This window comes from Fonsecaea erecta (genome assembly GCF_001651985.1).
Source record: "Fonsecaea erecta strain CBS 125763 chromosome Unknown Scaff2, whole genome shotgun sequence".
NCBI classification, from domain to species: domain Eukaryota; kingdom Fungi; phylum Ascomycota; class Eurotiomycetes; order Chaetothyriales; family Herpotrichiellaceae; genus Fonsecaea; species Fonsecaea erecta.
In genome coordinates this window covers 2,220,341-2,243,295 of record NW_017387245.1, presented here as the reverse complement: position 1 = coordinate 2,243,295, position 22,955 = coordinate 2,220,341, and the positions used below count along the sequence as shown (strand labels likewise).

General features: G+C 51.7%; 8 protein-coding genes across 8 annotated transcripts; 4 read left to right on the top strand and 4 right to left on the bottom strand.

The window, feature by feature from the left end:
- Positions 1 to 79: 79 nt before the first annotated feature.
- Positions 80 to 1,954, bottom strand: AYL99_02567 (hypothetical protein; the record flags this gene model as incomplete). Its single annotated transcript, XM_018834083.1, has 2 exons — positions 80 to 719; positions 768 to 1,954. 2 exons carry the CDS (start codon positions 1,952 to 1,954, stop codon positions 80 to 82), a joined length of 1,827 nt encoding a protein of 608 aa, XP_018696707.1.
- Positions 1,955 to 2,842: 888 nt separating this feature from the next.
- Positions 2,843 to 7,120, top strand: AYL99_02566 (hypothetical protein; the record flags this gene model as incomplete). Its single annotated transcript, XM_018834082.1, has 4 exons — positions 2,843 to 2,997; positions 3,057 to 3,192; positions 3,299 to 3,540; positions 6,274 to 7,120. 4 exons carry the CDS (start codon positions 2,843 to 2,845, stop codon positions 7,118 to 7,120), a joined length of 1,380 nt encoding a protein of 459 aa, XP_018696706.1.
- Positions 7,121 to 7,740: 620 nt separating this feature from the next.
- Positions 7,741 to 10,705, bottom strand: AYL99_02565 (hypothetical protein; the record flags this gene model as incomplete). The annotated part of the gene is made up of 2 exons (XM_018834081.1): positions 7,741 to 10,542; positions 10,595 to 10,705. 2 exons carry the CDS (start codon positions 10,703 to 10,705, stop codon positions 7,741 to 7,743), a joined length of 2,913 nt encoding a protein of 970 aa, XP_018696705.1.
- A 1,289-nt stretch (positions 10,706 to 11,994) lies between these two features.
- Positions 11,995 to 12,545, bottom strand: AYL99_02564 (hypothetical protein; the record flags this gene model as incomplete). Its single annotated transcript, XM_018834080.1, has 2 exons — positions 11,995 to 12,151; positions 12,199 to 12,545. 2 exons carry the CDS (start codon positions 12,543 to 12,545, stop codon positions 11,995 to 11,997), a joined length of 504 nt encoding a protein of 167 aa, XP_018696704.1.
- Positions 12,546 to 12,905: 360 nt separating this feature from the next.
- AYL99_02563 (hypothetical protein) lies at positions 12,906 to 14,927 on the bottom strand (the record flags this gene model as incomplete). Its single annotated transcript, XM_018834079.1, has 2 exons — positions 12,906 to 14,711; positions 14,766 to 14,927. The coding sequence occupies 2 exons, from the start codon at positions 14,925 to 14,927 to the stop codon at positions 12,906 to 12,908; spliced, it is 1,968 nt and encodes a 655-aa protein (XP_018696703.1).
- An 861-nt stretch (positions 14,928 to 15,788) lies between these two features.
- AYL99_02562 (hypothetical protein) lies at positions 15,789 to 17,528 on the top strand (the record flags this gene model as incomplete). Its single annotated transcript, XM_018834078.1, has 1 exon — positions 15,789 to 17,528. The coding sequence occupies one exon, from the start codon at positions 15,789 to 15,791 to the stop codon at positions 17,526 to 17,528; it is 1,740 nt and encodes a 579-aa protein (XP_018696702.1).
- Positions 17,529 to 18,366: 838 nt separating this feature from the next.
- On the top strand, positions 18,367 to 20,162 carry AYL99_02561 (argininosuccinate synthase; the record flags this gene model as incomplete). Its single annotated transcript, XM_018834077.1, has 10 exons — positions 18,367 to 18,390; positions 18,441 to 18,450; positions 18,508 to 18,546; positions 18,613 to 18,782; positions 18,841 to 18,957; positions 19,007 to 19,486; positions 19,570 to 19,656; positions 19,718 to 19,745; positions 19,798 to 19,812; positions 19,903 to 20,162. 10 exons carry the CDS (start codon positions 18,367 to 18,369, stop codon positions 20,160 to 20,162), a joined length of 1,230 nt encoding a protein of 409 aa, XP_018696701.1.
- A 1,177-nt stretch (positions 20,163 to 21,339) lies between these two features.
- Positions 21,340 to 22,577, top strand: AYL99_02560 (fructose-bisphosphate aldolase 1; the record flags this gene model as incomplete). The annotated part of the gene is made up of 4 exons (XM_018834076.1): positions 21,340 to 21,447; positions 21,501 to 21,611; positions 21,666 to 21,968; positions 22,017 to 22,577. The coding sequence occupies 4 exons, from the start codon at positions 21,340 to 21,342 to the stop codon at positions 22,575 to 22,577; spliced, it is 1,083 nt and encodes a 360-aa protein (XP_018696700.1).
- Between the last annotated feature and the right edge of the window lie 378 nt (positions 22,578 to 22,955).

Here is a 22,955-nt window from a genome sequence, read left to right as displayed (position 1 = left end):
TCTGCTGTTGTTGCAACTCCAATGGCTAGGCGGCTGGTCATCATGAACAAGGCACCTCCGACGGCTCCACTTGTCGTCGTCATCTCCAGCTAGACCCGACATTGAGCCTGGTCGTCTCGAATGCTTCAAGAATATGGGGTTCGAGCCGAAAGACATTTACAAGACCCTTCCAAAATATAGAACCGATGCGAAAGTACGCAAAACGGAGTGCCTTTATCAGTCTTGACTTGGTCCTCAATTCTCCATAAGCTCTCTGAAAATCGTTTGTCCATTCAACTGCATCCACGAGGGTATTCGAAGTGAGTGCCATGAGTAGTAGAGTGTGGTAGAGGCATGAGACGGTATGCTGGCCCCAGATCGGGACAAAGATGTTGGCGTGGTCTAGATCTAGCGCTTCGATGAAATTGACAACCTCCCGGAGTGCTGTTCGACTTTGACTTCGCACATGGTTATAATCGTCTGCATTTCTGTTGCTGCCGTCTGGCGTTTTGGCAGCAGCCAGGTACGGACGAATGTTGGCGCGGGAAAGCTGAATCATTAAACAAGCATCACCTAACTTGCACATGGTCTGCAAGGCTAGGGTATTCTTGTGTTGGTCTACAACATCCTGTACATCTGGAAGTTGGCTTCGCCAGGCAACTAATTCCGTTTGAAATTCCTGGATAAGTGCACTTGTCGCTAGCGTGTCGGATATCAACGTGTCCAATGCACGCAAAGAACTAGACTGTAAGTATGGAGCTTGAAGCAGGGAAGGGATGGTGACTCACAAGAGCTTTTGCAGACTCCTTGATAGGATTGAGGTAAGATGAGAAAATGATAAGAGGTAGATCCAATTATCTGGGTCGACTCCGGCATCGAAACTGTCACTCTCGGACAAGGAATTGACAAGCCAATTGTCCGCCGTCAGTAGAGGCGCTTTGCCAAATGCACAAGCAAGCCACTTGTCTGTGGCGTAAAGCAACCATGATATTCTTCGTCGCTGTGAAATTTGCCATTCTGGAATACGCCATGTCCTGGGATTTTGATGCAGCCCAAGCGTCTGTGCTGCTGCGATCAAGGTGCCGAACAGACACCATTTCCATGCTACCTCGGATACATGATCGGTCGTGGGCGGGCGCAACACGATCAAGAGTAGAGCTTGGATGAGAGGAAGCTGAGGAGCATGCAGTTCTGCCAACATCGCTTTCAAACTGATCCTGGATAGCTGTGCATAAGGGGGCGTATCGTAGGCACGCTCAATGAACAATATCTCATCGAGCGGAATAAATGGCTGTACTATAGCATAAACAGCCGCGAGGAGGTATGGTGGAGAATTCGTCGGGTCGAGCGGGTTGGACAGGGCGAATATCGGATACTGTGGTGCAACATACTCATCATATAGAGCCAGGAGTCGTCGGCCAACCTCAACCGAGAAAACAGATTCCAAATTAAGTCGGGCCTGCTCTCCGAGAGGTAGATCTGGACCGGACTCTTCTCGACTGTCGGTAAAGACCGATGGCTGAGCCAAAGTGAAATAGAGAGGTACTTTCTCCTGGTCAACAGACAGGGAGGTCAGCTTGTTGAATGAAAATTTTCCTTCGCCGTTCAGTTGAAACAGCAGCATCAGGGACGTATCGATGTCTGCGGTCATTCCAAGAGCCTGAGCAGTTGTAGGACCATCGGTATCCAACAGGCTGACAGGACGTGACGGTTGCTGACAAGGCACTGAAGATCGCTCGTTACCATCGATAGCAGCAGGGGGCCTCGATTGTCCGCTCGTATCAGGACTTAGGACAGGATCAAAGTCTGGGCACGTTACCAGGTAATCTTCGAACGTGTTCCAGATATCATCTCCCGGGTGACCCAAGTCACCATTGTGGCCGGGTTGTTGTTGCGCAAATGGAGACACTGGTGCTGTCGACGGCGCGACGTCCATGACCGCGGTATATCGAGGATGCAAAAATTCATTGGCCATGGCGGGCACGCATGGTTGGAGAAGTCCTCTGGGAGATGAGGGATCCAGGCAGCCAGGAGGGCTAGGAGTTGTTGGGGCGGCGACTGTGGTATGTTCGTGTTGGGCTACCTTTCCTCGCGAGGAAGTCGGCTGAAGAAATGTACAGCTGCGAGCGTGCAATTGACAAAGTCTGCAAGGCGGCTTGGATTTGATAAGACAGGCAGACTTGCGTGACCGACAGAAGTCGCATGGCCGTTGCTTCTTACTCATATATTTTCGAGGACCTTCCATGACAAGATGTCCGCGATGATCTGGCAGATGGGATATAGCGAGTCTGTAGTTGCCAGGCGGCACAGTATCAAGACCCTAGTTTGTGCTATGTTTGCTGTATCTTCCGAAAATGAGAAGGACAGGAAAGCTCATTTAGGGTCATCCCTTGCCGCTTCGTAGCTTGGCCCCAAAAGACGAGGGAAATCTGCATCCGCCTCACCGTGACCCTCACCCCAGCGTCGCCGCTTTTAAATCACCACTCGACCCCCATCACCCTCGACTCCCTCCCACTCACCCTTCTCCCGTCCCTGCTGCAACTTCTGGCGACGGTGTGCTTTGGGGCCTGTGGGACGCACGTCCTAACTTTGAGAACAAGATGCAGACCTGGCCGACGGCGCGACCGCGGCGATTTCGGTGGTCGTCGTCTGCCGCCCATCGCTTGACCTACAAAAAATCCGCTCCCCCCTTCCTTTTCCTGGACCCAGGTCCACTCGCCTTGCGCTATGTGCTTTTTTCCTCGACTTCTATGCCGGGTTTCCCTCCTAGCTCTCGGGAGCACACCGTTTATGTCCTCGCCGTCCGTACTCGCACTCGTTCACGCCCTCCTTTATCATCCTTGTCCTTAACAGTCTCGGTAGTATGGGCAGCCGCGATGTCGACGAAGTGTGGGCGCAAGCAGAAGCCAATGGCTACAGCCTAGGAGCGCATATAGAGCAAGACCGAATCCGCGGAAAAGGAAAGCACGTTAAGAAGACGATTCGGAACCATGATAGAACACTCAACCGCTACGTGGTGTAGGACATCCCTTTCCCGACCTTTGGCTAGATATACCATCTCTGACCCAATTCCCTAGGTGGCAGCTGGGCAAGTCGGGGCAAGACGCTACCACACGAGGCCCCCGCGCTCCCACCGAAGAAGAAATCAGACAGAAGGACCTGGGAGAGGGCGTTGAGGCTCCCGACTTTTTGACGGTCAAAGAGAATGTTTCTGTAGGCCGTGGGACTTTTTGCTGATGTATATATTTGGGACTTATATCTGCTCCTACCGCTACAAGTGGTGTTAGACAGCCCTGTTACTCTGCTATTGTGCTATTAGAAATTCCCAATGTCCTCTCCAGAGAGTAGCATGGGTGACAACATCATTGTCTTCGGTCCAACCGGTCATGTTGGGCGCTCGAGCCGCCCAAAGACTAGTCGTCAAAGTGTTTCTCGCAATGGGAGATCTCGAAAAGGCGATCCCAGGCCTCACCCCAGAACACGCAAAGCGTCGAAAGAGTCTACGCCGACCTCACCAGGTCTTGATGCTGTTCAAGATGCCGTCACCAAGGCTGGAGCCAAGTATGCCTTGATCTATATTCGGAACATCTGATAATACAGTATGAAAGCCCTCGTCAGGTGAAGTCTATAGATCTGACGAGTACATGGTTGTCCGGCCCGGCTCAAGGTCGGCATTCCATATCTTGTCCCAAGCCGCAGCGGCAGACTGGACCGGGCTGAAACAGCAAGCAGGCATGGATTATTATTTCATGAAAACTGCGCATCTACCAGGGCCGGTAGCGCGGCAGTTGACCACGATACTCAAGAAGAGAGTAGCGTCGGAGCCGTCTATAAAGGCTATAAGTAGTCGATCACCAACATCTCGAAGAACGGGAGAAGACCGCCTACTAGATTCCACGTATGGGCAGAGGAAGATTTTGGCGCTTGAGAAAACAGGACTTGAGAGTTCGATTAGGCTCTCAGAGAGCCTTTCTCTGTTACAGGCCTAGGCCGGAGCTTAAGAAGATTGTCGAATTTGGTCTAGCTGGATTGTATCTAACCATTCTGGGCAGTTTCTGTGTTTCATTTCGCCTCTTTCTTTCTCGAATACTCACTCCTTGATTCGTTTTGTACCTCCTACTAAAGTCAAGCCTTCTAACCCTAGCCGAGACGCAGGAAATACGAGAAGCTCTGCAGCTCACCCAGCTGAGAGATGCTTCTGTCTGCAGCATTCTCTCTTTGATCCGCGGCCTGATCCCAACGTTCACGCCTTCCGCTCCCGAACAGTACGCTCTCTTCACCGGTATCACACCTTACGATCTCGGATAGCACGCTCTCTTCGATCCGCAAACCGATTCTAATACCCCCCATATTATCCTATCAATTCTCCTATTATACGCGACTTGCTCTGGTCCATAACCCATCGCTCACGCGTTATCTTCACGTTTCAAACATCCAGCAACATATAGTCAGTGGCCGGTACGGACCAATAGATACGGTTCTTGTGCTGATCTGAAGCCTGCCTTTATTATCGGTGAGGGATGCAAAGCATCCGTACTTTCCGCGTTGTTTTTGGACATAAGTAAGCCTTCTTCTTTGACAACTTTATCCCTCCCACCGTCGATTCACCATCCAGAATCTGAATTGGAATGAGATGGAATGGAGCGCAGTCGTAAACAGCCGGAGGGAGGCGATAGGCGTCGAGTTCGCTAATTTGTAAGGCTAAGAACCCGGAATGACCCTTCTCATATTAGCTTATGCGATAGATAATGGTTATTAACTCGCGCTGACCTCTTTTCCGATATAGATCTAACCTCTTACACAGATATGAAACCTTCGCCCTCAAATCCTCTACTTCTTTTATTTCTCCGATAGGTTCTGTGGTCCATTCTTGGGTGTCGAACTATTCCCCTAACCCGTCGCATATTGCCTACGCTCAGTTCAGAAACCGAGGGAAGTGACTCCATTGCGTTCAGCTTGATGGATTTTGTAACAAAGAACTCGAGATGGGTCTACTGCACTTTTTCTCTCCGACGCGGAACCCCGATTGATGACAGGCCTCGGCATGACAAGGCGCTTCGCCGCCCCTCAGGCAAATGGAATGCGCCACTGTATGGCACAGTCCTCAGTCGGGTGCTGATTTGCTAGCGTGAGCTAAACCACAAATATGAAAAGACTCAAATCCGACTTGATTATAATCCCACCTCCAATCTGAGAGCGTATAGGCGTGAACTTCGAACGCCTAAAGTGGCTCTCAATGCCAATGGGCTCAGGTTCAAGCAATCATTTTCCTGCAGCTCTACGATGTGGATCTTGAGGGCCCCCTACCTCTTGGCCTGGAGCTATCCAATCGGATTTCCCACTACGAGTGTCTCAACCAAAATGGCACAAATTCCATGACCGCAGACGCGCCATATAGCTGCCCATCTACTGCGAGGACAGACCCGTCTACAGATCTGTGGTTTTGGGAGGCTGCACAACGGTTGAAACTGGCCCAACTCGTCTCTAACCGAGTAAGGTGAGGTCATTGGTGGCTGGATGCCAACGAAACTCTAATGCCCTTGAACGAGGATAGCGACCTGAGTCGTTGGTAAGTTCGGCAAGAAGGTCTGGGCCCAGACAACCTCGTGTTCCAAAAGTCCTAAAGACCTCTAGCCTCATCTTTCGCGAATCATACGTATGGCGAGAAAAACACGCCCTCATGTCCCAATGAGCTTGGAATTCCTTGTGGCTCGTGAGGTAGGTCGCACCCCTCGCCAAAGATATCTTCAGCCCTACACTGGGCACTCGGCTCGGAGCCCTAGAGACACAGTCATAAGGACGCAGTTGCTGCACGAGCAGCTTTCAGTGCACGGATTCCGTCTTCTTCATTGGGAGAAGCCTTTCCAGCATTCTTTGTTCTAGAAACAACCGGCATTGGGGGAGAACATGGAATGGATCTCCTGGGACACCTACAGACAAGAGGCCCAGCGAGCCCTTGCGATGAAATACACCCCGAGGGCAACACCTTCGATGTTGTCGCACAGGTGATTCATCTCCAGGGTCGGCCTACACTGCTCTTCGTCGCCTTTCTCGCCGCGTGCATCGGCTTTCGTCTCTGTCCTCCTAATCTTCATCTGGAGCTTCATTGGACGTCCTCCGAAGGAGAATGGGCTGTGGTTCCGGAAGTACCATGGATTGAAAGGGTGGTCGTCGCTTTCAGGAATCATGATCCTGACTCTGCTGTGGGTGCATATGGAGCATCTCTTTAACAGTTCCCCTATAGACACTTTTCACCCCCGAGGTCAGCTGACTACATATCTACATACGACACAGCTTCTTCTTCGCCGACGCCGTCTTTCGTTTCCTCAGGTACCGCCACTATACCGTCGGCGTTGTATATCTGTGGGCAGAAGAAGTGCGGGACAAACCTCAGAGCATTGCCGAGTTCTGGCTCTTCATCTTGATCTTCGCCAGCTCTGAGGAAGCGGCGCTGTTGGGCAACGTCGCCCAACAGGGTGGAATGCTGTTGATCGGACAAACGGCGCGATGGATCATCGTGATCCTGGCTATGCTTGCTTTTCTGGCCGGGCTCGGCGTCGACCTTGCGCACAAGTACTTCGTCGTCAACGCGCTCGACCCTTCCAGCAGCGAGGATCCAGACACTTGCCGCACGCTCACCACGGCCAACACGATCCTGATCGGCGTGTCCATCGGTGTCTACGGGGTGATGACCGTCGCCGGGCTCTACGGCACCGTCATCGCGCTCGGCTTCGACCCCGGCGACGGCAAGCACCACGGCTTCCAGAAGTATCGGAGGTACTGGTCCGCTCTGGTCGTGGCGTTCCTCGCCCGCTCGATGCTGGGGCTCGCCTCCGTCATGGTCTTCGACTGGTTCAACTTGAGCCCCTACGACATGTTCAGCATGACCTATGCCATCGTCTACGCCGCCACCACAGCCGTCATCTTCTTCTGCATCGCCGGCCTGATCAGAATCCTGAACCCGATGGACGAGGAGGAGCAGCTGCTGCCACCACCGCCGCCGCCGCCACCGCCAATGCAGCATGGACTACCCATGCCATATGGTAATGCGGTCTTTGCGTCGCCAAACGCCTGGAGTTATAAGCAGCCCGCCGTGGTCTATACGCGGATCCCGTCCGACTATCACAAGAACCGGATTTGAGTTGAGTTCACAGAAGTGCAACTAGGTTGAGGCGTGCGTGCTATTGTTGCAAGGAGAGCACAGGGGATAAATAACAGCCTATATACACACACAGACAACAAACTACTCGTAGTGTCTGACGAACGCCTAATGCACCAATTTTGATACGACAGCATATCCTCTAACCCGACATGCCGGAAAGGGCTATGTACACGGTTGGGATATCCCTTCTCGTTGTTGTGTGCCTTGTTCAGGAGTCACACACCCTGAGCGATTCGTCTGAGTTGAGGAGACAGCTCTTTTCATAATGAGCTACCGCTCTGCCGTTTTCTTCATATTTACACCTTTAGTGATATTGTCCAGGGATGGTGATTCTGACTCGTCGACGACAGAACCCCCTTTCTTGTCGCTCAGCATAACGGAAGGATGGTCCGTCTAGTCTATGGGGCATTCGAAGGAATCAGTAATTTGGATGACATTGAAACACTTCAATGGGTTCAAATGGAATCTTCATTCTTCCTTGGGCAATCATCATAATCCTATCCCAATTCGTAGCTTCATAAATGCACTTTTTTCTATACGGAGGGTTTTATCTAGCGAGAATAACGTGATCGAGATTGGGACCAAAAACGCCATCTCTTTCACCGTCGGCCTCGGAAGTAATCATAATTCGTGTTCAGCTCTTCCCCTGGAGTCGTATCCCGATAACCTTCGGTTTCGCTTCCATCTCGACTCGCCACGGGAGTCCGCCAACGGTCCATGGAGATGAACTCGCCGTTCGGTGTTCTGACATCGCCCGCACTACCTAGCAAGTTCATCCTATCGTCATAGGGATCCGTGTATGGACCCTGATGTGGTCCTAGGCCTCCACTGGTGGGGCCCTCGAAAGGAGCAGCAGGGCCGTGTCTAAACTGGCTCGGAACATGAGATTGGTCAAAGTCCTTGCGATGGATGTGTGTTTGGTGTTGCGTTATCGCCTGAGGCGCAGGGCTCGTGTCCCGAGAACTTGATGGCGAAGTGTCCTTCACACCGACAAATGACGAGGCCGGCGTCTGGCTTCGCGAGGAGGAAAGCATGTCGCCCGCCTCTTCACGGAAGTCCTCGCGGTTTTTGTAAAACTGGAAGTCTTGTTGAGCCTCAGGGACAAATTCAAAAGGAACGTCCTGAGGTGGCTTGCCCGTCTGGGTCATAGGCTGCATGGCTATGTCCGGGAATTCCATGGGTTGTCCGCCGTCGGACTGTAGTCGGCCACGATATATCTCGGCAAGAACATGCTTGGCCTTGGCATGGACCATCGGCGTCATGAGAGGTTGGTACAGGGCTGGATGCCCGAATTTGGATGAAACCTTCTCAGGATCCCTCGATTTGCCGTCTACCGCAAGACGTTCTTGATCGTGCATACCACCTCGAGAGTAGTACTTCAGGTCCAGATCAAAAGTCTTCATGCAATACCACTTGAAGGCAAGCATGATGACAATCAGTGGCGCGATCGCCGCAACGAGGGTCCATTGTCCTCTGGCTTTGACGACCACACCGATAACAACATTGGAAAGAATCGTGGCAAATATGATCCGGTTGAACATGGTCGTCCAGAATTGACCGCCAGACTCGGTCTTGGTAACAAACACATACATGAGAAGGTATTTCTTCAAAAATGCGTCGATCACAAAATATAATGCGGTAACAACAAGCACAATCGGCTGGAGCGTAGAATAGCAAAGGGCCACCGTGGTGTAGAAAAGAAAATAATTGTAATAACTGGCATAGTCAAAGGTTGGAGGTGCGGTCCACTCGATGTTCTGCCGGGGAGTTGGGGCCATGAATGTTCTTGCAAACCAGGTGTAGGTCAACTGCCACAGCTGGGCCAGATCGGTAGCGGCGCCGAGAGTTCGCTGAAGGATCCACGTAACCCAGAAAGGTGAGATCTGGCAGAGTGTGGTCGTGATGACAAGGAAGAATTGACCTTGTCTGAGAGCGGTCCACAGATCGTTGCTCTGTTTGTTGTACTGGATCACAATCGTCACGTACTGCCAGATTGCCGAAAAGATGGAGAATACGATTAAGTTGTTCAAAGTGAAAAAGGCGTACAAGTTCCGAAAGACGTGTCGATCTCGATCCGTCTTGGTCACATCACCAGCACGGACTTGAAGTCGCCGAAAGATGCTCGGAAGCAGGAGATAAACGAGGGAAGTGATGGCCGGGGCGGCAATACCCTGGACGATAGACCAGCCCGTATGATGTGCTTCCAGCTGGGTTTTGAAAGCTGGCCAAACCAGACCCAGATTTGACAGGTTAGAGAGGAAGATCGCTATTCCAGCGTTGATGGGCGTCCAGATGATCGTCAGAACGGCGATCCAGATGCCATTCATTATCCGCTTGCGCTTCCGCGAAGCTCGAGACAGTTTGAGATTGTCCCAAATAAGGTCGTTAGGCCTCGGTGCTAAGCGTATCTTGGTGCCGTGAGGATGTTTGTTTCGTGCCTGGAATGCGACGGTGTGTGCCTCGGAAACCTGTTCCCAGCTGGCAAAACCGTAGGACATGGCATCGCGATTGTCCACGCGCTCTCGAATATCATTGATTTCCATCTCGAGGGTCCGGATGCGATCTGTGAGATATTCAATGGCATCGACCTTGCCGTTCGTCGTCTGACCCCTGTATTTGCTGGGGGCCTTCATCATTGGTCGGTTAGGTGGCAGCCGATCCGGATTTTTCAGATATTTCGCCAGAATAGACTCCAGTTCCCTGACGGTCTCTTCGTGTTCTTCAATCAGATCTGGTAGTACCTTCACGTTGCGTCCAACGGTGGTTCTTGGCGCAGTGCCTGTCGGATTGACCTCATCAGTGATTCGGGCAATGCCTTCATTGTTCCGGAGATTGGTCGGAATGTCTCGAATCAAGATCGTCCGGGCGTGTAGACTTCTCTGGTATTCGGGGCTTTCGAGGTACACTCGTCGTAGGTGATGGATCCGACGGTAATTGTGCCATAGAAAGTATATCACCACCAAGTCAATTAACCATGCCACAACCACCTGCGCCCACAAGCCACCTCCGAAGATGAATAAGGGGGTCATGATGGCAAAGGCGTTTTGACCCTTTGTGATTGCCTTGTTCCCCTGTGTGACGTTAACAGGAATCATGACTACAATGCCCATGATGCCCAAAACCACGAACATATTTCGCAGCATTCGAGTGAAGCGCAAGAAGACAACCGCATCCATGCCGATCCTCTCCATCAAATATGGCTCCGATGCCTTTCTGACCGGTGCGACCCAACTGAACAACCCCTTCCCCAACGGGGGCGGGGCGTGATCCTTGTCTGCATTTTTCAGTCTTGGGGCATAGACGACATTGTTCCGTGGCCGGATAAGGCAAAATAGGAGAGCGAGGCCAGTACTGAGTCCCAGTGAGGTTCCCAGGGAGGCCCAAAAGGCACCGGTTTGAAGCTGAGTAGGGTCAGCACAATGTCCACATTTTTGGTGCCAGGAGTATACGTACTGAAGCTTGAAACGGGTTAGCAACCAATTGGAGGACCTGCTCTCCTTTGGATAGACTGGGATCGGGCGTGAATGAGGTTTGCCGTGGAAAAAGCGCTTGAATGGCCGACATGTTGCGTTGCTGGTCTTGCGTCTCTGCAAAGCAAAACTTTACAGAGGTGTTTGCATAATAATGTTGCTGGTATGAACGATTGCAGGCAGCCTCGCCGACCAGGGCAGTTGGGGCGTCCAAAGTCTATTGTAACTCCGCGAACAAAAGATTGCCAGTTGAGGAACAAAGGGTTCGGCGGAATGGTGAGTCTCGAATCCGGGCAGTGGTTAGCGAACGACAAAGACGTGTCAAAAGCGACGCTCTAAGAGAAATGGGCACAGAGAATGAAAATATGATGTGCTTGGTTAAAAAGGAAACAATAATAACGTAGGTATGTACAGAAGAAGAGGAGGATGCGTTGTTGTTTCAGAAGGAGAACCGCAAGATTGTAATTACTCCGTCGTGCTTCTATGTACAGAGCCTGCGCCTGTTTGTGTTTCAACCGCCCGATTGAGAATCTTCCCAACCTATGATGGCAGCCAAGACGCGTGCCCCTGAGCATGCGACGTGGGTGGCCCGTCAGCCCATTGGCCGCCGCCGAATCCTTCGGCTATTTAGCCACCGTCTAGCCTATTGCGACGGACTGGGCTCGCCCAAGGATGTCCAAGGGTGCCCCAGCGCCTGTAACCCTCGCCCCGAGAGACCACGAACGGCGCCTGCAGCACTGCGACATGCATATGCGGCATAAACTTAAGTTCATCTTTTCTCTTTTCACTTCCCGCAGAATTTTCCATCCATTTCGCCTATCGAAGGGCACAATGAACTCACCTATTCGCTAGGTCTCATGCATCCTCTTCCCCATCGACCACCCCGGTGGATGAGCCGACCAGTTCTCCCCATCTCACTCAGCAATCTCATCGCGATCCATCGTTGCTTCCTCTCAGAAACTTTCGGGTTGTCCCACCCTGGTCTGTACGTGGTACGCACAATGACGGCAAAAACACACCCCGCCAGAAGCAGACCTGCCATATCGATCCTTCGAGAACCATCACTGTGCACATGTGCGAGTTCACACCACCTCGTTCTGCAATCCAAGTTCCACTCATGACATCTCCTGTGGATGTATTGTAAGTGGAGTGATAAGATAGCGAGTCACGATCTGCGCTCGTATGTTCGATCATCACAACGATCGGATGGCCAGGGTGTATGTACCGAGGGAGGCTTTTTTCACCTCGACCGACTGGTTGAATTCCCAGAGGAGCAAAGTCCATGTCGTTTCCTTTTACTCGAAACAAACGGACAAGCTCAACTCCGCACTACAACAGGGAGGCAAGGAAAGGCCCGCCCGTTCAAACGGCGACAAGCTGCCACTAGGAGCTTGCCGTCGTGTTCAGTTGCCTCACTTGCTCCCGCTCTTCGCTGCTCATCCCGGCCTTCTCCAGCACCCACGCTAGAATATCGTTTTTGGCCTGGCAATACTGATCGACGTCTCTCCAGTCTCGCTTGCACAGCTCGAGCTTTCCTTGACTATAGGCGTCTCGAACTGCGGGGTCTCTTCGACAAATATCCCTCACCCCCAGTTGGTTCCTGATGGACTGGCATCCGTCCACAGAGACATAGAGATGCCTCGCTGGAAATGCCCCGGGTTTCCCCAGGCGTGACGATCCGGGATACCCATTTCCCCTCTGTAAATGTATCCTCCCTTTGACGTCAATGCGTTGATAGCAGCCTCCACGTCGGCTCGGGTGCTGATGATAGAGAGGTCGATGACGGGTTTGGCGGCCAATCCTGGGACAGACGTGCTGCCCACATGCTCGATGCCGATGTATTTGACTCCCTTCAGGGCCTGCTGTAACTCTTCTTTGATTTGCTGGAATTGGAGTGCCCACTCAGGGTTGTATTCTTCTACGACAACCTTCATGGCCGTCGGGGTGAGGAGGGGACTATGGTTCAAGACGCAGCATCGAGTTAATCCAGAGATGTAGAGGAGATATTCCAATGACTCACCCCCCGTTAGCATCGTATCTCGTATTCGACTTGCAATTGCGATTGCCCTTGCAACGCCTGTTTAGTCCCCGCCAGACAGGAGCCTGATGCTGCGGAGGAATTCACAAAACTGGCTCTATCACAGCAAGTACATCACTGAACGATTCCGAGACACCATTTTCACATGCATCTGATGGCGGATAATTGCCTAGCATCAAAGGCCCCACAAACAGAGGGTGACTCTCAGGATCTTTCCCAAGACTGGCTCGGCATCAGAAAACCGACAAGACGGGTATCATATCAACTCGATCTTCCTCTCCCCCAGGCTTCCCAATATCCGGACATATTCACCCGCATCCATCTTTAAGCCGTTCTTCCTGATATCGCCTTCGGGCCTGCCCACAACCACCATTCCCTCCTTGGCGTTGAACTTGACCCGAAACTCCTCGATCAGTTCACCGGCTTTCAATTCCATCATGCCGTGGATGTAGCATTGTCCCAAGTACACGTAAAAGTCGTTGATGCGACGGAGCACGACCGGCATGTCCACTCCTTTGACGATAGCAACGGTATCGGTCGCTTCGGTGAGGTCCGGGACAAGGCAGAAGTAGCCAAAGGTAGACACACAGAATTGTTTGTACTTGAATGTGTCCACAGTATCAACAGCTTCGTAGAATTTGGGGGGTGTATTTTCATTGTCGGTCCCAGCGTGGGTTCCTAACGGTGTCCCTGAGGAGAGCCAAGAGCGCCATTGCTGTACGCCGGAGGAGACGTAGGAGGCTGATGCAATGGTGTCTTGGTCGGTAGTATTGGCAATGAGGGTAGAGTTGTAAGCGTCAAGCATATGTTCGGAGTTGATATAGAACTTAGAGGACAGGGTTTGGATGAAGTCCCGAGATCTTTGATCCAATGATAGCACTTCTTCAGAAGGCCTTGCGATTCCATCAAACCCTTTTCCGTTTTCACAAACACCACTGAGATAGGCGATAGTGTCTTGCATCAAGATGGTGATTGACAAGACGTATCGCAGCCGTTTCCTCGGCTGCTTCGCCCTCTCGAGCAATTTCATCAGATAATGCTGCTTCTTCTTGGGCATTCGCTCTACCTTTGGCCGAAAAATCTTTCCCCCAGCACACCATTCTTCAGGAACGATATATTGGGTCCAGGGGCGAGACCTCCAATCAACCGCCCAAGACGGCAGACCTGATTGCCCTTCCTGCTGACAAACCCCCGACCAGCCCAATACCTCGCGTCTCCCTTTATCCGCCATGCGCACGGCGAAATCGGTATAGACGTCCTCCCAGGGGGTAATATAGTCGGGCTGAGGCGCCCAGTCATCTTGAGCCAAGTCTGTGGCAATGTTTCGGATGGCGTAAATCTTGTCCCGTGGATCATAGCATTTCAATCGAGACGCATCGAACATGGCATATATCAGGCCGACTTCCCGGGTTTGCGGTTCGTGGTTCGCAACCTGCATCTGGTGAAGCCGGTATCTCTGAATGCTTCGAACAAACATCATGTTTGGTTCAAGTTGAGCATATGTGTGTGAGGGATTATCTGAGAGAAACCACTGAGGCCACCGCATCGTGGACCTTGGGAAGAACAGCCACGCCAATGCAAAGATCTGATTCCAGGGTATCTCTTCTGCACCGCAGACCACCAAAGGGCTAGAACTCAAAGCACCTTCTTGTTGGGTCCAGACGCGAGTAAACCAAGGGCGGAGGAGAAGCTTCGCGCACGAGTTGATCAGTAGTTCCTTTTGCGGATGAGTATCTAAGACGTCGAGTATGTGAGATTTGTTCTGCAAGTACTGTGTTTCGTGTCCAGCGTACATCACTGTGGGTGTGTACTCGTCAAGGAAACTTCTAGCGTTAAGTGTCCTGGCATATTGAATTGCAACAGCTGTGTTGTCGTCACTGGGGCCTAGCCATATCACGGTCCGTTCGGCCTTTTCATATACCTTGTACATCAAGTTCACCTCCCTAGCCTTCTCTGCCATGTCATCCTGGTCGATGCATACAACATCGATCCACAGATACGTAGTATTCGTTACAGACCGGAATCTCCTCAGGACCTCATCTGCGCTTTTGTAGATACCAAGCTTGGAGTTCGACATCAGTATGTGGTGGTGGGAACGATTATCGTCGCCGCATACGTACGAGGTTGCAGTGTACTGAGGTTGCGCATGTTTGAGGTCGTGTACGACGAACCTGCCAGCAAGAGCGTCTGTGGGTTGTCCTGGATCCAATTCGAGAAGCCTGATGAAATCGCCGGTATGTGGTAGTGGGATATATGGGGATCCGTTGGTCTTCGACATTGCCAGTCGGAATCACCAGTTGACACGACGTGTCCTTTCGAGAAGATATACGGATCCTGTTTGATCAAGGTATGGAAGGCCCTACATGTTAGCACCTCGTGAGGACAAATCAGAATTCGCGGGGGAATGAGGCTCATTGGGCAAACGTGTGAGCATGGCATCTCAGCAGGTCTTCTCGGCGTTTCATGTTTGCGCGGCCACACGGACACCTGTCACGGACGATAAGGCCACCAGCTCTCCCAGCAGACCTTGCTTCTGTCGCCCAAGCAGGCCAACTGAAGGCGGTTATGGCGTTCTTGAAGTTTCAATGTATTCTAGGCAGCTGGGCGTGGTGGGCAAAGCTTGAGTTTGTGCAGCGAGCATAAGTTCCGATTAGATGGGGCTTAGCGGGTACCTGCCGGGCGCCCATCTATCAGGCAACATTTCCCGACTAGGTGCCCGACCTGCTCCCCAAGGTTGAACGCCCGGGTAAGTACCAGGGTCCTCCATTCCAAGGCTGCTGGGCTCCTTCACTGATTCGATAGGCACCTGTCGGGCCACTAAGCTAGTGCCTAGGTATTCTGCTCCACTAATAATAACAACCCCGACTCCCCCTCCTGCAGCTGGGTAATTGATTTGTGCTCGTTCCTGTCCCCAGCCGAAGCACTTAAGGAAAAAAGATTCGGAGCAAAACCCCCCCTTTGTCCCGTCCCCCAGATTTGCCCTCTCCTCAGTTCAACCTTCTCTCGAGCACCACCACCTCCTCCCAGCAGGCCTTCGACCACCTCTCTCGCCAACACGACTAGTCTTGTGTCGTCCCAATGTCGTGATCGTTCGTTGTAAGCGCCATGGGTCTGACTCCGACGTCAGAACACTATCCGGATGCCTGACAAGCCCGCCACTGTCGTCGCATATGCGGCTGGCGCTTCTCTTGCTGCGATCGCTGCGTTCTACGTCTTCGCGCCAACCTTCTTCATCGACGGCGAGAATTCCTACAATACGAATGATGGCCGCAAACGCACCATCATTGGCCTGTCCAATCCGGCCAACGATTGCTTCATTAACTCGGTGCTTCAAGCCCTTGCAGGACTCGGCGACCTCAGGCTGTACCTGATCAAGGAGTTGCACCGGAGACAGCTTGACGGACCCGAGATTTATGAATCCATTCCCCCTGTTTTGCGCAAAGGTGAAAAAGCCGATAAAATAGTGGGTTTACAGAAAGGGCCAGTTACCAGGGCGTTGAAGGAGATGCTGGACGCTTTGAACGAGCGTCCCATATACAAAAAGACCATCAGTGCACGGCCCATGATAGAGGCATTGGAGAGGGCATTTAATACACGCATTAGTCGAAATCAGCAAGATGCGCAGGAATTTCTACAGATTGTCCTCGAACGGCTCTGCGACGAATACCATGCAGCACAGCGAGCGCGTCTTAGGTTTGCCAATCCAGATCAGACCGAAGATTCCTCCACTGCAGATTCAAAGCTTTCTCCTACAACACCAGCATCAACGGAGGTCACTATAGGAGCTCGTGAGGGATTTCCTTTCGAAGGCCGCATCGAATCCCACATTCAGTGCCAGCGTTGTGGCTTTAGGACGAAACCGACAGTCACAACTTTTGTGTCTCTGACCCTGAATGTTCCTCAGAAGAGCGCTACCTCGTTAGACAACTGTTTCGACATCCTCCTCAAAAGCGAAGAAATCGACGATTTTAAATGCGACAAATGCCGGTTGACGCATGCTCTGGACTGGAAGAATTCAAAGCTGTCCTCAGCCACAACAGACAAAGGCCGAGAAGCGCTAGAGAAAGACATTGGTCTCATTGAGCAGGCGCTACGTGATGACCCGGAGAAGACTCCCGAGGGCGTCGCCTTGCCTGACACGAGTCTGGCACCAAGGAGCAAGATTAAAAAGTCGACTCGCATCACAGTGTTTCCCAAAGTGATCGCCATTCATCTGTCTCGGTCAGTCTTCGATCCAGGCAGCTATTCCACCAAAAACATGGCCAAAGTGTCATATACTCAAAGATTGCGTCTGGGAGGGCTGTTAAATGAACATTGGTACAAACTCTTGGGAGTGGTATGTCACAAGGGCAGCCATCACAGTGGACACTACGAGTCTTTCCGAAGGAATCATGTGTATGCCCCCTTTGCTACTCCCGACCCGTTTAGTGCATACGCCATCGCAAGTCGCTATACGAGCTTTGCTCCGTCAGCCACACCCAGTCCGACTATTGAGGCCACGCATGGTGAGGGCCTGAATGGGTCCGCCGCGCCTGCCACTGGGAACTCAACTACATCATTGTCCACAGCCTCACTATCGACCGGGAACAGCAGGCCAAATTCTAATGGAGTAGATAGCAAGGATGCCCGGCAATCGACGCAAGAGGACGGCGTCATGTCGCCAGTACAGAGAACGGATACCCAAGTGTCGAAACAGATCAGAACACAAGATGCCATACCAGGCAAGTTCCGGCGACGGAAAAAATCCAACGATCGATGGTGGCGCATATCGGACGACAAAATCAAGGAGGCACGTCTGTCGGATGTGCTCTCGATGCAGCGTGAGGTCTACTTACTCTTCTATGAGCTCGAAAGGCCAGGCGACGATTCTTCCGCCTAAATCTCTCGCCATTTGGTAGTATGCCTCATGTTGCCGATCTGAAGCACTACGTTTTAAAACCCTCGTTATATGGGACATTTGGAGCTATACGAAAAGAGGGATCTGATAGATGTTGAAGCCACACAACTTTGGCCCTTTGCATATCACTAGATCTTGGATAGAGCGGAGCTGAAAAACGTCTGCATTTATCCCGATCAAACTGAAGCACATGCTGCAGACGCTGAGCTTGAAACCAATTCTAGGGGAGATTTGATCACTAGGGAGGGAAACCAGGTCTTCATCAAGCCATTGTAGAATCAACCAGTCCCTCTAACATGGTACCAGTCAAAGGACATGCCAGAAGGTCGACAGACTTCAATCTCATATGCAGAGTGCGGTTCAGCATTACTGCCATCTGGTTTGCCAGTTGTGATTTGTGGATTGAGGCTCAAAATACAACTATTGAAGACACTCACCGCAGTTGTCGTCTACAGATGCCCCTTTCGATCCTGTCTGCCCACAAGAGAGTCAGAGATTTGCCCTATGCAGCCTGAAATTTTCTGGTTACCATGTATGACTCGAGGGATAAATGTTTACAGTACATTCGCGACGCGCAGCGCCTGACCTCCTTTGGCTTAGTTCCATGACCCGCCAAGGTATCAGTGGACTGAGAGGAGCTTTATCATGCTCCAATGCGCCACACTCTAAAAAAGTTTCTCGACCTCACGTGGGGTAGAAGAGAAAATTTGTGAAATCCTTTGCGAGTGGTTATCACTTATCAGCAGCCGGATTCCACTTGGTTAGTCTCCTATTGCTTGCGGGAGAATCCCATCTCATACTGAAAGTACATCTCAACAATATGGCGAAGGGAAAAGTTTGCTTGGTAAGTGGCAGTCCCTCAACAGCTACGTGTGTTTCTCTAACAGTATCCAGGCCTACAGCGGTGAGATATGAGTCAGAAGGCACGTTGGAGCGCAAATTGCTGATCTGGACTATACAGGTGGTCTGGATACGAGCTGTATTCTGAGGTGGCTACTCGGTGAGACCTTCATGGACCAGAGTCTTTTGCAATGTAACACCAGTCACTGATACATGGGGAATGCAGACGATGGCTATGAGGTCGTATGCTTCCTTGCCAATGTTGGACAAGAAGAGGATTGGGATGCCGTCGAGAAGAAGGCCCTCAAGATTGGTGCCACGAAGATGGTGATTGAGGATTTGCAGAAGGAGTTTGTGGAGGAGTTGTGCTTCCGAGCTGTGCAGTGCAATGCTCAAGTAAGTGCAGTTGCCGTCGACCTGCACCCGGCCAACAGAGACTGATTTGATCGTACAGTACGAGGGACGGTACCTGCTTGGCACGTCGCTTGCACGTCCAGTAATTGCACGATCTCTCATGCGAGTCGCACAGCGTGAAGGCTGTGACTCAGTCAGCCACGGTGCTACCGCCAAGGTACCCAGTTCTGGTATCTCTACCTCTGGTCATTTCTAACCTTTCGTAGGGCAACGACCAACTCCGCTTCGAGTTCGCTTTTTACGCGATCCAGCCTTCGATCAAAATCATTGCCCCATGGAGGGATCCCAAATTCTTCAACCGATTCCAGGGCCGGAACGATCTACTCGACTATGCTGCGGCCACAAACCTCCCAGTCACATCCACCAAGGCGAAGCCGTGGTCGATGGACGCCAACCTTGCCCATTGCAGCTACGAGGCTGGTATCCTGGAAGACCCAAACCAGGAGCCTCCGAGTGATATGTGGACTATGACCGACGACCCACTGAAGGCACCCAACGAGCCGACCAAGATCACCATCAGCTTTGAAAAGGGTATTCCGACCAAGGTCGTCACGCCACAGGGCACATTCACGGACTCTGTGCAGCTCTTCAAGGAGCTGAACCGCATTGGGAAGATCCACGGTGTTGGCAGGATCGACATTGTCGAGAATAGATTCATTGGTCTGAAGTCTCGTGGCTGCTACGATGTAATAATTTTGCCTCCCCCCTCCCCCTAATTCTTCTGCATGGCCTACTTGTGGATTTATGCGTCTAACTCATTCATCTACAGTCCCCAGCCATGACAATTCTCCGCCTTGCACACCTTGACCTCGAGGGATTGGTTCTCGATGGCCAAGTTAGGGCTCTTCGAGATCAGGTAAGTACATCATCTTTCCGCTCGGTATATTTACGATGGCAGCTGACGCTTCGATCCTCAGTTCGTCACTCATAATTGGAGCAATTACCGTAAGTAATATCACCTGCCTCTTGAGTTCTCGAATACTAATTCTCTCTATAGTCTACAATGGATTGTGTACGTCTAGAACACCCTCCCTTTTGCTTCGTTCAGAAAGGAAGTGTGTTTCTGCATTCGGCATATACTAATCACTGTACCTCTTTCTAGATTTCTCTCCCGAGCGTGCCTTCGTGGAGAACTCCCTGATCTATAGCCAACAGAACGTGAACGGCGAGGTCCGCTTGAGCTGTTACAAGGGATCAGCCTACGTCCTTGGCCGTACTAGCAGCAGCGAGAAGCTGTACTCCATGGAGGAGGCATCGATGGACTCGTTGGAGAACTTCGGCGCCGAGGACACTACCGGGTTCATCAAGATTCAGACCATCAGGCTGAAGAAGTACGCGGATGAATGGGCAGAGAAGAAGTGAATGAATGTGCTCCTAGTCTAGGGGTTTCCTTGTGTGTTTATGTTATTAAGCCGGGGTTAGATGACTAGATTCGTGCAGCTGAATAACCGCGGGATCGAAAGTGCTTCATTCTGCATGCTCTTCGCTCTGATGCATCCATCATGCCCTGGCTTCGGCTTGTACTGGCCTCAGTGACGACTTAGACTCTTGCTCCAGCAGCCAGGTGTGTCTTAGAAGCTTCTAACCTTTGCTGATTCTCTTTTGGCCCCCCTGTCCGAGACTGTGCCCATCAAGCAAAGGATGTCTTCTTTTATCACTCACAATGGACCCACTGAGTGGACTTGAGAACGACAGTTGAGGTGGCACGAATGTTCCACTGCTGTTTTCTGCCCCATCCGAGGCTTCTGCTTCTCTGGCAGTCTAGATCGTTCCGGTGGACAGAGCTTGTTATCCTTGTTCTCGGTGTGAAAGTGATCACATAGTCAGGCATCGTTTGCAGTATTCTTGGTGATGTAGCAGTCGGTTCGTTGTGGCCACAGGTCCGAGACTCTGTGAATGTGGTGATCGGCCGTCAGTGTGAGAACTGTACCCTCGACCTACATGGGAACCGGCGAGCGGGACACTGCCCTCTAGTCTAGCGGTTTCTTCTGGCTGCCCAGTCGCATCCCCAACGGGTCCACTGGCTCTTCGTGGGGAAAGGACATGCGACCGGTGCAGCAAATCCCGCAAACTTCCGCAGGGCAAAAGGATGGAACAGTGCAAGATCCGTAGATGAGACATCGATCCCAAGGAGAGAACCGGGACGGGGGAGAGAGCATGATTGGGGGGGTTCGGTGGGAAAGCGAATGAAAACTCGTTGGCCGAGGAATGAAAACAACAGTGGCACCGGCGGGCAGAAAGAAAGCTCGATGTCATTGCTGGTTGCACCAGTTGCTGCCCCTCACCACTTTCTTCCATCGCCGCTTCGGAAGCCAGCCAGCGGCATTCATTTTGTTCCTCTCCCACAAGCCGAACTCACTTTTACTTCGATTATATTCTTTTCTCACATATTTCCCATTCATCGTTGCTCTTGACCTCTTCCTGGTATATACTGCCACGGCCTATCCGTAGCTTAGCTTCTTCAGAAAGACCTTGCTACTGTGCCTTCCACCCCTCTTCAATCCAATCTCCCCAAAACCCCACTCCAACAGTCGCCAATATGGGTGTCAAGGATATCTTGTCGCGAAAGGAGGGAGTCATCGTTGGTGATGATGTCTTGAATCTTTTCAAGTACGCTCAGGAGCACAACTTTGCCATTCCCGCCATTGTAAGTGGCCCGGCCTCAACATACTGGGACGATCACTGACCTCAACTTCGTAGAACGTGACCTCATCCTCGACCGTTGTGGCCGCTCTGGAAGCTGCCCGCGACGCAAATGCTCCCATCATCCTCCAGGCCTCTCAGGGAGGTGCTGCGTACTTCTGCGGAAAGGTTCGTTGAACAGAAGCACGGTGCAGGGAACGGCAGACTGAGAGCACTTCACAGGGCGTCAAGAATGACAAGCAACAAGCATCCATTGCTGGTGCAGTGGCTGCGGCTCACTATATCCGCTGTGTCGCCCCCGCATACGGTGTTCCTGTTGTTCTGCATACCGACCACTGCGCGAAGAAGCTTCTTCCCTGGCTCGATGGCATGATGGACGCGGACGAAGCCTATTTCAAAGAACATGGCGAGCCTCTGTTCTCCTCACACATGATTGACTTGTCTGAAGAAGCTGTGGACTGGAACATCGAGACCACGGCCAAATACCTCAAACGGGCGGCTCCCATGAAGCAGTGGCTGGAAATGGTACGTATGTCTATAAAGTCTGTGCGACATAGACTAATGGGAGAGTAGGAAATCGGTATTACTGGTGGAGAGGAAGACGGTGTCAACAACGAGGATGTCGACAACAACGCCCTCTACACGCAACCTGAGGACATCCACTTGATCTACACCACTTTGAAGAAGATCTCCCCCTATTTCTCGATTGCCGCAGGTTTCGGTAACGTTCACGGTGTCTACAAGCCCGGAAACGTCCGTCTTCACCCCGAGCTCCTCGACAAGCACCAGAAATACGTCAAGGAGAAGGAATCCACCAAGTCAGACAAGCCTGTGTTCCTTGTCTTCCACGGTGGCTCCGGCTCGTCCAAGAAGGAATACACCGATGCCATCAGCTATGGCGTGGTCAAAGTCAACCTCGACACCGACTTGCAATATGCCTACCTCACCGGCATTCGTGATTATGTGCTGAACAAGAAGGATTACATCATGAAGCAAGTCGGCAACCCAGAAGGCGAGGACAAGCCCAACAAAAAGTACTTCGATCCTCGTGTGTGGGTGCGTGAAGGTGAGAAGACCATGAGCGCTCGTGTGGCAGAGGCATTGAAGGACTTCAACGCCGCTGGCACTCTGTAAACCGGTTTCGTCATCCACAACCGAGAATACCGCTGAAAGGGATTGCTGAGCATTCTTGTATTTTTTGGAGAGATTACGCTTCCCTGGCCTCCATTGTTATGGCAATCAGGAATGAACGTTGATGTGAGGAGTGGCTCTCCTGTACCCTAGCTTTACTTATCCTACATACCTTCAACAATCATGCAGCCAAAAGGAGAAATAGTTTTATCTCAGTGGGACCTTGATTCCTCAACATGTGGCAGTGACGCCCTGCTCGTTTGTAACTGGTGGCTCCATTCGGCTTCAGCCACTGTACGTCACCGAGATTGAAGGGGACTTTGCCTCCCTCCAACCACATTGAGAAACAGAGTGCACTCGTCAACTGTTTCCCTTGATCAA